At 55.3% G+C, this 15041-nt stretch overlaps 6 protein-coding genes across 6 annotated transcripts; 4 read left to right on the top strand and 2 right to left on the bottom strand.

The window, feature by feature from the left end:
• Nucleotides 1-153: 153 nt before the first annotated feature.
• On the top strand, nucleotides 154-1183 carry JCM15063_006372 (uncharacterized protein; the record flags this gene model as incomplete). Its single annotated transcript, XM_076681432.1, has 2 exons — nucleotides 154-359; nucleotides 427-1183. The coding sequence occupies 2 exons, from the start codon at nucleotides 154-156 to the stop codon at nucleotides 1181-1183; spliced, it is 963 nt and encodes a 320-aa protein (XP_076531431.1).
• Nucleotides 1184-1522: 339 nt separating this feature from the next.
• On the bottom strand, nucleotides 1523-2856 carry JCM15063_006371 (RNA-binding protein; the record flags this gene model as incomplete). The annotated part of the gene is made up of 3 exons (XM_076681431.1): nucleotides 1523-2069; nucleotides 2132-2446; nucleotides 2735-2856. The coding sequence occupies 3 exons, from the start codon at nucleotides 2854-2856 to the stop codon at nucleotides 1523-1525; spliced, it is 984 nt and encodes a 327-aa protein (XP_076531430.1).
• A 1177-nt stretch (nucleotides 2857-4033) lies between these two features.
• JCM15063_006370 (uncharacterized protein) lies at nucleotides 4034-5954 on the top strand (the record flags this gene model as incomplete). Its single annotated transcript, XM_076681430.1, has 6 exons — nucleotides 4034-4123; nucleotides 4187-4289; nucleotides 4358-4531; nucleotides 4603-4751; nucleotides 4811-5544; nucleotides 5627-5954. The coding sequence occupies 6 exons, from the start codon at nucleotides 4034-4036 to the stop codon at nucleotides 5952-5954; spliced, it is 1578 nt and encodes a 525-aa protein (XP_076531429.1).
• A 1695-nt stretch (nucleotides 5955-7649) lies between these two features.
• On the top strand, nucleotides 7650-8311 carry JCM15063_006369 (uncharacterized protein; the record flags this gene model as incomplete). Its single annotated transcript, XM_076681429.1, has 3 exons — nucleotides 7650-7713; nucleotides 7788-7838; nucleotides 7902-8311. 3 exons carry the CDS (start codon nucleotides 7650-7652, stop codon nucleotides 8309-8311), a joined length of 525 nt encoding a protein of 174 aa, XP_076531428.1.
• A 380-nt stretch (nucleotides 8312-8691) lies between these two features.
• Nucleotides 8692-14040, top strand: SKI2 (SKI complex RNA helicase subunit SKI2; the record flags this gene model as incomplete). The annotated part of the gene is made up of 22 exons (XM_076681428.1): nucleotides 8692-8852; nucleotides 8916-9250; nucleotides 9315-9487; nucleotides 9547-9609; nucleotides 9683-9823; nucleotides 10018-10332; nucleotides 10398-10573; nucleotides 10656-11221; nucleotides 11281-11378; nucleotides 11445-11510; nucleotides 11567-11655; nucleotides 11725-11809; nucleotides 11872-12060; nucleotides 12130-12315; nucleotides 12379-12511; nucleotides 12576-12709; nucleotides 12779-12994; nucleotides 13055-13101; nucleotides 13168-13300; nucleotides 13373-13525; nucleotides 13597-13743; nucleotides 13822-14040. 22 exons carry the CDS (start codon nucleotides 8692-8694, stop codon nucleotides 14038-14040), a joined length of 3825 nt encoding a protein of 1274 aa, XP_076531427.1.
• Nucleotides 14041-14801: 761 nt separating this feature from the next.
• On the bottom strand, nucleotides 14802-14959 carry JCM15063_006367 (uncharacterized protein; the record flags this gene model as incomplete). Its single annotated transcript, XM_076681427.1, has 1 exon — nucleotides 14802-14959. A coding segment is annotated over one exon (158 nt), but the record flags the coding sequence as incomplete, so codon positions are not given.
• Between the last annotated feature and the right edge of the window lie 82 nt (nucleotides 14960-15041).

Raw genomic sequence — 15041 nt, 5'->3', positions numbered from 1 at the left:
CTCGCTCAACTTGTAACGCCTCCTTGGCTTGTGTGCTAGTTCCAAAGGGCTCGCTAGCTGCTTGCTCTTCTCTCTTCCGTTATCTCATCTCTCTTCTCTGACTCTTGACCGGCTTGCACCTGTGCTCCTCTCTCGCCACTCGACATTGCAACCATGCAACTCGCAACCTCCTTCCTCCTCCTCCTTTCGGCGACTGCGACTCTGGTCCATGCACGCCCGATCGCCAACGTGCCGCGCGACATCAACATCTCGCACAAGTCGCTCGTGAATGGCACGACCACGACGCACTCGATCGATGCCTCGGTCCTCCCGGCCGAGCTAGCACGAGCCATCGAAGGCAGCGACATCAACATCAACCTGTAGGGCTTCTTCGTTTCTCGTTAGGCTCTCGTCCTTGGACTGACACGCGACCTTTTTCTCCCACAGAACGACCGACCGTCGTAAGCGATCCCCGCGCGGTACGACCGGTGTCAACAACTCGACCATCAACCTTACCGTGATCTCTTCTCGACGCTCGGTCCCGTTGTCATACGAGCGTCTTGTCGAGAAGCGATCGCCAGCTCAAGCTCAACCGCAACACCACAACATTCACATCGACGCTTCCTCGAACGGTCAAGGGGGAGTCGGCGGCATCCACAACTCGACCGTCAACATCAACCTCAACTCGGCCGCCAAGAAGGAACGTCGCACCGTCTCGCTCGGAGACCACTCGGTCATCGTGGACGTGTCGTCCTCTTCCTCCTCGGACGCTTCTGATTCGACCGGGATTGAAGACTCGACCGTGCATGTCAACATTCTCCCGCCGCGCGCGCTGTCGAAATCGACCGGACACCACTCGATCGTCGTCGACTCTTCCTCGTTGGCATCCGATGACGTCTCGTCGACCACCAAGACGGGAGATCACTCGGCCGTCGTCGATACTTCGTCGTCGGGCACCGGCACCACCGGCATCAAAGGTTCGACGATCAACCTCACCGTGATCGCGCCGGCGAAGCAGCACGACCAGGTCGATGCCCCGATCCCGTCGATGGCTCAAGTCCCGAAACGGTCGATCGACGCGTTCCACGACTGGTCGGCCAAGATCCAACGCGAGTACCGATCTGAAACGGACGCCCTCGCCGCCGCGGCCGAAGCCGACGCTGGACTCGCCGTCACTCGCAGGAACCACTCTTCTCACAAGTGAACAAGACACGACGACAATTCTTTCTCTTTTTAACGACACTGTTTACGACTATTCCACATTGATACCCACTTTCTCCCCAAAACGCTCGATGCCTTTTGATCTTTTTTTTTCTTGTTTGTGCCGCGTTGGCTGTGTCACGCGAAGAGATCTTGAAGCCTGTGGCTCGATCTAGTCTTTTTCCCTGGTGGACATCAAGAGCTGGAGCTCTTTTCCTCGAAATGAAATCCCTTTGTGTACCGCCTCGAAGTACGACTCTCGCAGAATATCCGAAAGAGAGAGAGAAAGAGAGGTGAAATGGTGTGATGGCAAAGAAACAACAAAGGTTACAGCGATTTTGTTTTACCACTCTTCCTCGCGTTGTTGCCTGCCTCGGTACTCGCGACGTTCTCCACCTCGGTTTTCTCCTCTCGGTCGGAACCCACCGCTCGAGTTGCGCAAGTGTCGGTTCGAATCCCTGTCGGTTTTCGGCGCGGCGTAATCGACTCGCAACGACCTGCCCTCGAGTTCGAGTCCTTGTTCGGTCACTTGCGCGTACGCCTCTTGAGCGTGTTCGGTCTCGGAGAACTCGATGTACGCGATTCCTCGACTCCTGCCCGTCTCGCGATCGGTCGGTTGGTTGACGCGAACGATATCTCCGAATCGACCGAACGCATCTTCGAGGTCTCCGGCCGATGCCGACCACGACACGTTGCCAACCCACAGAGTAGGACCGGGAGGGTTGCGAGGTCCACGAGCCGCACCATCGTAAGCGTTCGAACGAGGCGCACGAGGTTTCGGCGCGGTCGAGGTCGAAGCGACAAACTCGACGTCGCGACCGTCAATGTTGGCTCGTTGTCCGTTCAGTTGTTGGACGAGTTCGGGTTTAGTCAACTCGACGAACGCAAATCTGTAAAAGCAATTCGAATCAGGGATCGTGCACACAAAAAGAGAAGAGAGAGCGAGACGCACCCTCTCGATTTGCCGAGGTTGTTCCTCGCGATCCTGACGTTCGAGACTCCGTCGACGAGGTCGAGCGCCTTGTTGACCTCGTCCTCGAGCCACTGGTTGTCCACGTTCCAGCTGAGACCGCCGACAAAGATGGTGCGCTTGGTGAGATCCTCGGGGGAAGCCGATGCCTCGGAAGTTGGGGCGGCGGGAGTCGAAGTTTCGGCAGTTTCGGCGGCGGCGGGGGTGAACGAGGTCGATTCGGCTTCAGCTTGGACAGACGAACTGGGCGAGACTTGCTCGAATGCGATGCGAGCAGAGCTGAATAACCGAGCGGGGCTGTGAAGGGTTGAATATCAAAGCAGAGAACGTCAGCCACGCTTCTCGATCGAGGTCTTGGGTTACTCTATCGAGTAGTGTTCCATCTTGGAATGTCCCCGCTCTAGTCACTCGAGTCCAGGCGCTCTGTGACAGTGTCAAGCGGTGGCCCTCGAGATTTGCGTCGGGACGCTACATCGCCTCTTTTGCCCCCGTCTACTAGCCTGTCTGGCTACAGACCGGGTCGAGTACGCAACCGTCTGCCGCCGTGTTTCTGCGCACGAGATGCAAGAGGCGAGAGAGGCTCACAGCGCGACTTGGTTCGCCGATCGTGCGAGGTTGAGCACCTGGGCAGCGTGCACGCGCGAGTGCAGGCCGGTTTGAGCGTATCGCGCAGCCAAGCGAGTCGTGGCGATAAGTCGTGCGTGCATCGTGAGGCTGATAGGGGTTGGGTGGAAGGTCGAGTATGAACTGCCTGGGATCCATGGTCCGCGCCTTCTTTTGTATTGATCCTCTCTCTCTCAGACTCCGGCTATCGGCATCCTCCTATACACTTTCCATTCGCATGCTCCTCTCTCTGCGGCCTGGTCCCTTTGGGCTCTCTATCTTCCTTTCCTCTTGACGCTCTTTCACGAGCTTTCCGGCTTCTGCTTCACAGGTTCCGTGTCTTGCGAGTCTGTGTGAGTCAAGATCCCGTATCTCACATGAGATCAAACCACTCCTACGCGTCTCTGCGTGAGTTCAAACCCGGGTTTTCTGTGCGAGAAGAGGTCAACACTCCGCGAGGAGAGTCCACGGAGATATCCCCTTTTGCGCAATGTACGTATGACACGCGGCCACCGCGCCCTGCACGACGGAGCCTCGGCACGCACTAGCCGTCTCGTAGCGAAAGTGCATGTCTGCCGTAGCATTTCCCGTCAACTCTCGCCTTGAGCTTGATTCACACTGGCATCCGTGAAAACTCAAGTAGATAGCGCATTCCTCTGGACGTCGGATGATATCGATGCCTACGTGTCCTATTTCAGGTTCGGATCTTATCGATCAAGCGTTGAATTTGCTCGGATCGTACTTTCCGCCGAAAACGTGCACGAGCCGAGTGCTGTCCTGCAAATTGAGAGCTTCCGGAACCAGCTCTTGCAGCAATTCGAACGACGAGGCGCAGGCGACAGTCTGAGCTAGTCAAGCGATTGCGTGTACGATAGAACCTCGTCGAAACTCGGAGAACTCGCCAAGAATCTGAGGGAAGTGTATGACTCGGAGAGGCACTTTACAGTAAAAAACACGGCCGAGTAGGGCGCGGAGTTGCGGCCGCGTGCACCGCGCGCGCAGGATTATCCGAAAGTCAAAAGAATTCCTTCTCTCGCGTTCGTTTGACTCGGGTCCTTGACTTGGGCCTTGACTTGGTGCTACGCATCCTGATCGGTCCGGAGACGACACACCGCGTGGAGATCGCTCTCTGTGCAACCCCGGCCCCACCTCGCTCTCCTTTCTCTGCTTACTTGATCATTTGACATCGCGCGTTCTCCCCGCCTGACCCTTGCTGCTCCTGCTCCTACTCTCCTTGTCGTCATTGCGGCTCCCCTATCTACTCTCCAGTCCGGCCTCGGAATGCTCAACGCTCTCTTCTCGTCGCCCAAGGTCGCAGTCTCGCTCGAGGAGGACCAGCTCTTTGTCCACCCCGTCGATTCCGACTACCCCGTGCGTCGAATTTGACTCGTTGCGGCCGTCAGAGACTGACTTTGTCGTCGTTGGCCTGTGCAGACTCCCGATCCCGTTCTCAAGGGTACCGTCCTCCTCAACCTCCCATCGAAGCGTGCTATCTCGCGCTTCAAGGTCGTGCTCGAGGGCTTGTGCGACATCTCGCGTGAGTTGCTCGTTCTCGATTCTGTCGTGAAGCACTTTTGACTCACAGCGCGTGCCTCGAGACGGTAGCAGGCGCAGGACATCAAGCGTACGAGTCGTCGACCACGATCCGCAAAGAGCTCGTGACCGAGTTTGGCGGCGAAGAGTTCGATGCCGGTGCCCATCACTTCAACTTTGCGTTCATCATCCCTTCCTCGACTGCGGTGTACCAGCGTTCGACTCATGGACGCGTGCGTCATTGGGGTACGCTGTCCTTGTCGTCCTCCTCCTTCTCTTGCCTCTGACAGAACTGACCAGCGTGTCGTGTTCGACAGTGAAAGCGACGGTCGACTTTGAGGGCATGCTGTACCCGTCTGCCTCGTCCGCTCCAACCGCACTGTGGATCACGGCGAACCCGTCACCTCCTGGTGAACTCCCGCTGCCGACTGACGTCGCATACCAGCATTTTTCTCCCGACCTCGGAGTGAGTCATCCCTTTGCCCGCTCCAGGCTCTTCGACTGACACGCTGTATCCGCTTGAAGCCTGTCGGCATTCATGTCTCGTCGCCACACTTTACTGTCGCTGCTCTGTGCAACATCAGGCTCTCGCTCCTGGGCGCTCCCAAGGCGGTCACGGTCACATCGATCAAAGGCTTTGTGATCCAAGCGTTCGATCTCACACTGGAGAATGGCAAGAGTGTCAAGCCGAAACCGTCCAAGTTCGAGCTCGTCAAGGTCGACGGAGCCGCAAACCCGTGTCCGAAAGCTCCGCCGCTCACTATGCCCCCAGCTGCGTTCCACAGAGATTCGATCTCTTCGTCATCGAACACGTTCTCGTCCCTCGGCACGCCGCCACTCACTCCGACGTCAACTTTTTCGTCTTCGTCGACTTTTTCGAGCGGATTCTTCAACTCAGCTTCATCTTCGCCCGCATCTTCGTCCTCGTACCCAAACACGCCCTCGCAACCCGCTGCCCTTGCCTCACCCGCCTCCGCATACCCGTGTTCCCGACCGTCGAAACTACTGTTCACGGCACCGGGCGACAAGCTCGTCGCAGACCCGTTCCCGCTCGCGACGGTCGAAGCCGCGACCGAGTACCACTACTCGCGCATCTGTCGAGTTCCCGATGACGATCACGTCCGACCTTCGACCCTCGACGCTTCGGAAGGCAGGATTCGAGTGTCGCACATGCTCTCGGTCGAGATCCGCTACAAGACGGTCGAGCGCGACGAGGAGAAGGTTTTGACCATTTCGAAACCTATCACGATCGCGAGTTGGTGAGCTTTCATATCCCCCGAGACTCGATGATTCTGGACGCTTAGTTGCTTCAGCAAGCTGACGTTCTGGACCCCGGTTTAGTTGTTGTTTGCTCGACAAACTGTACCTTCCTGCGTACTCTCAACGTGCGCCGAAAACGATTCTCAAGTCGACCCCGCAATCGTGCATGTGTACCGTCTCACTCAAAGAAGCGTTCGATCGAGATGGCGAAGCGCTACAACGGGCAGGCGAGATTGAACCCGTGCGCGAAGGAGGATTGCCGAGACTGATTGGGGTGTGCGGTCAAGAGATCGATCGATACGCAAAGAGTCCTGCGTACACTCCCGAGCGACACGAGGTAGGTTTGCCAACGCCGACTATGGAGGAGCTCGAATTCTCTCTCAACGCCGTATCGGACGAGAAATCCTAAACAATCTATTACTCTAATTCTCATTCGTATATCTCTCCATAATCTGTCATCTGTTTTCCCTGAGTTCTCTTGTGCGTGTTGTTCTGTTTCGTAGTTGCATATTTTTCTAGATCGCCTCAGTATTTTCCTCATAATTGGCAAGCATTCGTGGTTTTATAACAAAATACAGCGGCGCTCGCGTGTGAGGAGCTATCCAAACGAGGGAGTGCCACATTTCGATTCTGTCGTGATAGGAAGGAAGAAAACACGCACAGGTCAATTCAGTGCAGTCATTCGGGTTGCGCTGGTAAAGGTGGCAAGAAGTCGAGCAAACAGTGGCGCTACCGATACATACACTTGGAAAGCAGCATACACTGGAACAGTTTTAGCTGCAACTGGAACGAGCTCAGCGTAGGTTGGCCACGCAAGATTGACGAGTTTACGCCGAAAGCTTGAGTGAGCTCGTCGGTAGCCGCTTCGTCGAGATGAGCTGTTATTCATCTGAATGAGGTGAATACTGCAAAAGTGAGCGTCACCCGCACAAAGATGTGCAGCGTGTCTGGAGAGGGATGCTTCGATCGGATGCTTTCGGCGCGAGCGCTAAACGACCTAGAGCTACGGTCGAAGCCGAGTAGTGAGACGGAGCTAAACGCTGTTGCTTGGTGTGTGATAGTGACCGAAGTCTCGCGAGTGGCAAGAGCGAGGGAGTAGGGAACGGAAGTTGGAACAATCGGGGCGTGCGCTCAAACCGCGCATATATGCACCACAACGCGCAGCGGCGCGTGTCTCGGCTGAAAAAGGCTGTCACACGCCTCGCCGTATCTCCGGAAACCTGTGGCGTAAGAGCGAGCTAAAGAGGTACTCTACTGAGAGGGTGAAACTGCACGAGAGAGAAGTGATCGCCGCGTTTCTCTTTCTCCTTCTCTCGCTCTTGTCAACCGCATTACATTCGACTGTGGCATCTTCTCTATGTCTCGCCAGATGCCACGCGTCATCAACTACAAAGAAGCGAGCGACTCGGAAGCATGCGTTTCCGATGTCGAGAAAAACGCGCCCCGTAAATCATCTTCGCGTCTCAATCGCGACGGGAGCCTCAGATTGCTGACTCACTATATCAGCAGCAGCGCCCGACAAGCGGAAAAAGACGCAAAAGAAGAAGGCAAAGACCAATCCAGACAAGGCAAAACCGAACCGAATCGGGGTTGTTCCGAGCGAACTGCTTTTCCTGGCAAACCTTTCGTCGAAACTGCTCTACTTCCGCTTCTACGCTCATCCCCCTTTATGATAGATCCTCGAAGAGCTCTCCCCCAGGGATCTCCTCAATTTTTCCCGAATCAGCAAGCGCTACCGCTCGATTCTCTTGTCGAAAACGCAGTCGCTTTCCCTGTGGCAGCGCGTGTTTGCAACCGCAGACTTTCCTGTCTTGAAATCGAGCGATCTGTCACACCCACTCGTGACCGAGCTAATTTATGGCAAGCGTTGTCAGAAGGCGAGATCACCCAGGTTGTCGTCATACTTGCGACCTTTCTACTCACGGTTCGACTCGATCGCAGTGCAACGGCGCTTGGTCAGGTTTTCCCGATGCGTTCCTCCGCAAGCGTCTCTGCAAGGCGTGTCGCCGCAAGTCGTGAGTAGTTCTGGCTTTGTCGGACGTTGTGACCCTTCTACTCAGCAACTCTGGCGGAGGGTGACCACGACAGACTCGTCAGACTCAGCATGCTGTCCGTGTCGGAATCGGAGATGCACCCGCTGGTCAACCAGTGTGTCACATGGACTATCCGTGCGCTATTCCTTCTCGACACAAGCAACTCTTTCGAGAAACTCACTCCGACTCGCCCTGCTTGTCACGCCTAGTCGACCTCAAGTCTGCGTACTATGTCAGCGATCAGCAACCTCCAACATGCCGTAAGCCTGTCGACCGCTTTCCGCAGTCACGTTCTCGCTCAGCTAAAAACGTGGTTCACAAAGATGTTCACGCTCTTGTCGAAGATCTCGAAGCCATGAACGCGAAACTGCTCGAACTCGAAGAATCCGACGCCATCGCGATCGCAGCCAGGACCGTCGATTACGATGTGTACGAGCGCAAGCGAGTCGGAGCACCGTGGTACCCCGAGTCGAAGAAATCTGCTTTGAGGCGCCGCGCGGCGCCAGTATCACAAGGCCCAACTCGTTCGGCTCGCGGCACGACGGTCACGACATATCGCGAGCCATGGGATGAACGGCTCGAGCGGCAAGTCGGTCCTCGCGTGAACGAGTTTGTCACTGCACGACACGAGTACCTGCGTCGGAACGTTCAGGTCAGTCTCGCACGCTCGATTCTTTGGGGACGAGAAGCTGGAGTTTCGACTCACCTCGTTCATCCCTTTGCCCGACGGTAGGATGCGAAAGAGATCATTAGGAGTTGGCACCGCCGTTGACCCTAACGGCAAGAGACGATCTACACGCTTCCTAACGACCAGATTGAGATGGAGGTTCCTCTCTCGAGGGAAGACGGAGGTTGGGCGAGGATACTGGCAACGTCAACAGGAGAGACCGCTTGCATCGCTTGCATCCGTACATTGCAGACATGTCTGGAATTCCAAGCTGAATGTCTGCTTCCTTGGATCGTCGTTGTCTATCGGAGAGTTTCTTTTCGAATTGCGCGAGAGTGCGATAGGGCGATGTGCGAGACAAGATGAGGGGTCGAGATGACGCAGATCAACTCGATCAGACATCGCTGATCAGATCAACCTGTTTCTCTCGAATTTCAACACCAAACATGCCGGCGCTCCTGTCGTCTGAAGAGCGACTCAAGCTCCTGCAAGAGCTCCGGGTTGGAAGTGTGCCGACTCGGGACGAGATTCGGAGCGAACTGAACCGCGAGTGGTTGCTGCCTTCACGCGATGGCACCAAGGAGCTCGATCCGACTGAATGGGCACTGTCAGGCTTTATCTCTTCCGAGGGTTGACTCAAATCCCTGACGCTAGCTCGCTCGTACTGTAGGAACTGGACGCGTGAAGCCGATCTGCGGTCGCTCTTGCACCTCGAACCAACCCAGCCGACCACTCACCTCGAGTTCTCGAGTTCGGGACTGTCCGGAACAATCACTGGGTACAAAGAAGTGTCGGCACCATCCGCGACTCGCACCGCGCTCAACTCGACCAGCCTCGAGCGCAAACCGGCAGCGTACCAAGGCAGCTTTGTCAGGGGCAAGAGCAGCTACTTCCCCTTCCGACCGGGAGGACTCGGAGACGTCGCCCTCGACGAACCCGAATTGGAACCAGATCAACTCGACCTCGCGACCGATCGACTCGAACGCGCGTTTGAGAAGGGACGAGGTATGCTTCTTCTCCCTCTCGTCTGCCTGCTATCCCATCGATTAATCTTGTTCGGATCTTGTAGGAGGAATCCGAACAATCCCGCCGGGGTTTACTCGAGGTTTAGACTTTGGGCCCCAATCGCAGTCCGCCGAAGAGGGCGCACTGCTCGAGGAGCAAGTCGAACAGGTCGAGATTGAGCCCATCTATCGACCCATGTTTGACGTGCAGAACGATCAGACCAAAGCCAAGCGAAATGTGTGCCCGAGATCCTCCTTTTGCGTTCCCAACTCTTCTGACATCTGCCTTGTTAGGAGGGTCGCTCTGGCCGCGATGGTCCTGTGCTCGACAACACGATTGAAGAGCTTCTGCCAACAAGGGTGCCGTCTACGCATATCTCCTCCGAGTCGAGAACCGGCTCAAGCTGACGTGACGATTCTTGTTCCGAGGCAGAAACTCGCGAAAGCACCCGCCTCGACGACCGCCGTGTCTCGTCGCAAACCGGTCGTCGCCAAGAAGGATTGGGCACACGTCGTCGACGTCAACCGAGAGATTCTCAACTTTCGAGAGCTCGTGCCCGACATGGCACGCGAAGTGAGTTTTTCTTCCTCTCTCGCCCCTCTCTCCGTCCCTCTCTGTTTTTCTTCTTCTTTCTCTCTTCCTGTCTTTCCCGATATCACTCTCTCTTGCTCTCACGTTCCTCCCTCTCCCCGTCTATCTCTCTCTAGCCCCAAATTACCTCTCTTTTCCAGCCGCGAGGAGATTGCTGATCCAACTTTTACCCTCAGTACCCGTTCGAGCTCGACACGTTCCAGAAAGAGGCCATCTATCACATGGAAGTCGGCGATTCCGTGTTTGTCGCGGCGCACACTTCGGCCGGCAAAACGGTCGTCGCCGAGTACGCGATTGCGCTCGCCCAGAAGCACCTCACGCGCGCGATCTACACATCCCCAATCAAGGCGCTCTCGAACCAAAAGTTCCGCGATTTCCAAAAGACGTTCGAGCCGAAAGAAGTCGGCATTTTGACTGGAGACGTCCAGATCAACCCCGAAGCGAGTTGTTTGATCATGACGACTGAAATCTTGCGGTCCATGTTGTACAAGGTGCGTTCGTCTCTCGCTTTCGCCCAAATCTACATGCTCACCTCTCGCGGGTTGGTGTAACCCAGGGAGCCGATCTGATTCGAGACGTCGAATGGGTCATTTTCGACGAGGTACACTATGTCAATGATCTCGAACGAGGAGTCGTGTGGGAAGAAGTCATCATCATGCTTCCAGAACATGTCGGTATCGTGCTGCTGTCGGCTACCGTACCAAACACGAAAGAGTTTGCAGACTGGGTCGGGTCAGTCCCTTTTTTCTCTCATGTGCCTGCCCTTACTCCTCCCGAACTGAAATATGCTTTGTTTTCCAATCCATATTCGCAGGCGTACAAAGCGGAAAGACATCTATGTCATCTCGACCCCGAAACGACCCGTCCCACTCGAGCACTTCCTGTACTCTGGCAAGGAACTGCACAAGATCGTCGACGCCAAAGGCAACTTTCTCGGCAACGGCATTTCGGACGCGCAACAGTCGATTCGCAGGAAACAAGACAAAGAACGTGAGGCGGCTGGACTTGGACCTGCCGTTCGAGGAGGTTCTGCAAATCGAGGAGGCGGGCAAGCTGCCGGCCGCGGAGGAGGATCTTCGAACCGCGGAGGAGGAGCGATCGCGAGACAGAACGCTTCAAAACAAGCTGCGACGATCGCCCGACGAGGCGGAGCGACTGGAGGAGGTATGTCGAGGAACAACCAGACCAAGGACGCCAACTTATGGATTCACCTCGTTGGGCTTCTCAAGAAGAAAGAGCTCTTGCCCGTCGTCGCGTTCGTGTTTTCGAAGAAACGCTGCGAAGAGTACGCCGCGAGTATGCCCAATACGGATCTGTGCACGGCTGCAGAAAAGAGCGAGGTGCACATTGCGATCGAGAGGAGTTTGACCAGGCTCAAAGGCAAGTTTTCATCTCGTGTCTATCGCAACATTTAGTTGACGAAGCTCTTTCGTCTTTAGGTTCGGACAAGGACCTCCCGCAAATCAAAAACATGCGCAACTTGCTCTCGAGAGGTGTCGGAGTGCATCACGGTGGTCTGCTCCCTATTGTGAAAGAGGTGACGCTTTCTACTCGTCTCGCTCCCCAATACTTGTCCCACTGACACGATCTCCCGTTTCCCCAGATTGTCGAACTTCTCTTTGCCCGCGGTCTCGTCAAGGTTCTCTTTGCGACTGAAACGTTTGCAATGGTCCGTCCGTTGCTAATCACAATCGCGTGACTGTGCTAATATGCTGTGCTTTACAGGGAGTCAACATGCCCGCTCGAAGTGTCGTGTTCTCGGGCATTCGCAAGCACGATGGTCGCAACTTCCGAGATCTCTTGCCTGGAGAATAGTACGTACCCCTGGACAGACGCGATATACCGAAAGAAGCTTGCTGAACATGCGTCTGAATGTATCGCAGTACGCAGATGTCGGGTCGAGCTGGTCGTCGTGGTCTCGACCCTACAGGTGTCGTCATCATCAACGCAGACAGCGATGTTCCCGATGTTTGTCATTCCATCTCCTTGTTTCGATTTCCAGACCCCTGACCGTTGTTTCTCTGCAATAGGTCGAAACTCTCAACCACATGCTCCGAGGTCAACCCACCAAGCTTCAATCTCAGTTCCGACTCACGTATTCGATGATCCTCAACTTGCTCCGGGTCGAGGCTCTGCGAGTCGAAGAGATGATCAAACGCTCGTTTTCGGAGAACGCTTCGCAGCGGTTGCTACCCGAACACCAGAAGAAGGTCGCCGAGGTGAGCCACTTCTCGATTAACATATCCCCAATGCGCTCTACTCATTTGGCTCCCATATCGATGTTCTAGGGCGAAGTCGAGCTGCAAAACTTGCAGCGATTACCACCTGGCGAGAAAACCGAAGACCTCAAGCGATACTACGACCTCTCTCAGCGACTTGTCGAACGAAACAACGCTGCACTCGAAGGGATCCTGTCTCATCCATCGGCAACCAAAATTGTTGCGGCTGGTCGCATCGTTGTACTCGCGGATGGCGTGAGTTTGGTTGTCGACTGATTTCCCTTTTTTGGGTGGGCTGACCGCTCGGAACCTGAGCAGCATTTCCGGGACAACGCTGCAATTCTTCTCAAGTTTGCGCCGCTCGCGACCCTCCCCACCGGCGAGATCGATCGGACACCTCAATTCTTTGTGCTCGCTTTCGTCCCTCCCGACGTTCGTTCAGGCCAGAACGGTTCGTCCTGTTATCGAATCTCGTGAAAAAAAAACTCGGGACTGACAAAGGTGCATCGTATCAGACCGATCGGCCGAAGCGGTTCCGCCGAGATGGCCGCCAAGGACGACTCGACTCGAAGAAGCCGGCGAACTGACCTACGAACTTGCGATCGTTCCGCTGACAAGTATCGCGCTGGTTACGTCGCTCTCGATCAAGGTATGGAACCTGCGCAGACCTCAATCCGCCCCGACCTCCGAGCTCACTTTGTCTCGCATCCGGAAACAGGTCGACGCGGATGGAATCGCAGACCGACATCGCCGATCCTTGATGGAAGCAGCGCTTGCTGACTACCTCGCCGCACATCAGCCATCGCAAGCACTTGTCGAGGCTGATTGGAGCAAGGTTCGAGGATTCGAATTCCGGGAAGCGCTGGAGAAGCGCGACCAATTACGTAAGGAGCTCGAGTTCCTTGCAGTTGACGACCAAGACTTGGAGGAATCTGTATGTGTGATTCTTTCGATCAATTGCTACCCTTGATGCTAACAATGCAATTCTTTACAGTATCAAACGCTGCACATCGAGCGTACATTGGAGGACAAGATTGCAGGGTCAGTCTGCGCTTTTGGCGTAAATAACTCCAAGTCGAGGTGCTGATCCCCCGCGCACGACGACAGCCTTCGCATGGCTCTGAGCGAGCAGAACCTCGAGTTGCTCCCTGACTACGAACAGCGGATAGATGTGCTCAAAGAGCTCAAATTTATCGACGAAAACTCGACCGTCTTGCTCAAAGGCCGTGTTGCTTGCGAGGTCAGCTTCTCTCATCTGTTCATTTCGGGTCGTGCTGGCAGCCGACGCGTTTCTATTCCCCTCCCTCCACAGATCAACTCGGCAAACGAGCTCATTCTGACGGAACTCATCCTCGACAACACATTTGCGTCATACGAACCTGAAGAGGTAGTCGCGCTTCTGTCGTGCTTCATCTTCCAGGAGAAGACGGAAGTTGAACCCTTGCTCACTCCCAAGCTCGAGGAGGTATGTCTCTCCTTCCGCTTCTCTCCTCAAAAGCTCAAAGCACTTTACTCACTTTGACGAGTCTGCATCAGGGCAAGGCTATCATTCTCGAAGTCGCAGAACGCGTCCTCGCGGTTCAAACACGGCACCGGGCCAACTTTTCCGAAGAAGGTTTGAACGGTAGCGGAGAGCTCAAGTTTGGTCTGACTGAAGTCGTGTACGAGTGGGCCAAGGGAATGGTTAGCTTTTCCGCTTCTGCTTTTCCATTTTTGGCGCAACCCTAGCTGATCCACTCTTACGCTGACTCTGAACAACAGACCTTCAGCCAGATCACTTCTCTGACCGATGTGCAGGAGGGAACAATCGTGCGCGCCATCACTCGGCTCGACGAGACTTGTCGCGAAGTGCGAGACGCGGCACGCATCGTCGGAAACTCGGAACTCTTCACCAAGATGGAGCAGTGCCAGCTCAAGATCCGCAGGGACATTGTCTTTGCTGCGTCGTTGTACTTTTCGGGCGCAACCACGTCCTCGTGATCAAATCTTCCGTAACCATCGCAATCAATCAATTGGAGACGAGACTTGGAAGTTGCTTGGAATTGAGCCTTACGGAACTTGTCCGCGTACTCCTGATATTTCCGACTGCAGTCTTGCTTGCGTCAGCGCACTAGGTCTCCTGTCTCGTGTCTCTTTCAGTCCTTCCTTGTAGATCTGGAGAAATCGGAGAGAGAGCGCGTTCAAACTCCAAACGAGCGCAAAAACGCGCGGACCTCAGTTTCGAGCCTGCAACAAATCTGTTCATTGATTTAGGGAACGGCCCTCAATGACAGCAGATACTACAGTCCGGCCAGAGGGAGGGTACAGACAAGTCAACGCGAGCACAGGTTGAGTAAAGAGAAGACAACGAAGAACATCAAACAGATCCCTCGGCCCAGCCTGAGCAAAGGCTTGTTCCTGTACCAGCCGAACGTGACGAGTGCCACGCCGGCCCAAATCAAGGATCGAGGGATCCAGATGCCGTTATAGGCAGGCGTAACCTCCAGGTAGTACCATTCAGCTGTAAACATCCTTTTTCCTTCTTGGATTTGGCTGACCGTCAACCTCGACGCGGTGCGAGAGTTCGGATAAGACGCTGAGTTATCCCAGACGATGACGAGGAAGCCCCAGGAGTAACCTGCGATGCTGAGGCGTATCAGCCACTCCGCGAGGCGCAAAAAGAACGCGACGATCCGAGATTCTTGTCCCTGCGAGCGTATTCGGAGAGTCAGCGTGAGCTCTCGACTGATGGGTGGACCGGGTCATGAGTGACGCACGTCGACTTTGATAACCTCGAGGGGAGCTTGCTCTAGATCGAGATCCCGCGAAGCCGAGTCCTTTTCGTAGCCCATCTCGAGTATTGGGCTTGAAGGAGGAGACGAAGGGTGGCTGTTGACACGCGTGCTGGTGGATGGCAAAGCTGAAACAGGTAGGGTTAGGGTTAGGGTTAGGGTTAGGGTTAGGGTTAGGGTTAGGGTTAGGGTTAGGGTTAGGGTTAGGGT

This window comes from Sporobolomyces koalae (assembly GCF_050403365.1).
Source record: "Sporobolomyces koalae JCM15063 DNA, S_koalae_JCM15063T_v1_ctg70, whole genome shotgun sequence".
In the NCBI taxonomy this organism is placed as follows: domain Eukaryota; kingdom Fungi; phylum Basidiomycota; class Microbotryomycetes; order Sporidiobolales; family Sporidiobolaceae; genus Sporobolomyces; species Sporobolomyces koalae.
The sequence above is the reverse complement of the archived record's forward strand: the minus strand, read 5'-3'. Positions and strand labels throughout refer to the sequence as shown.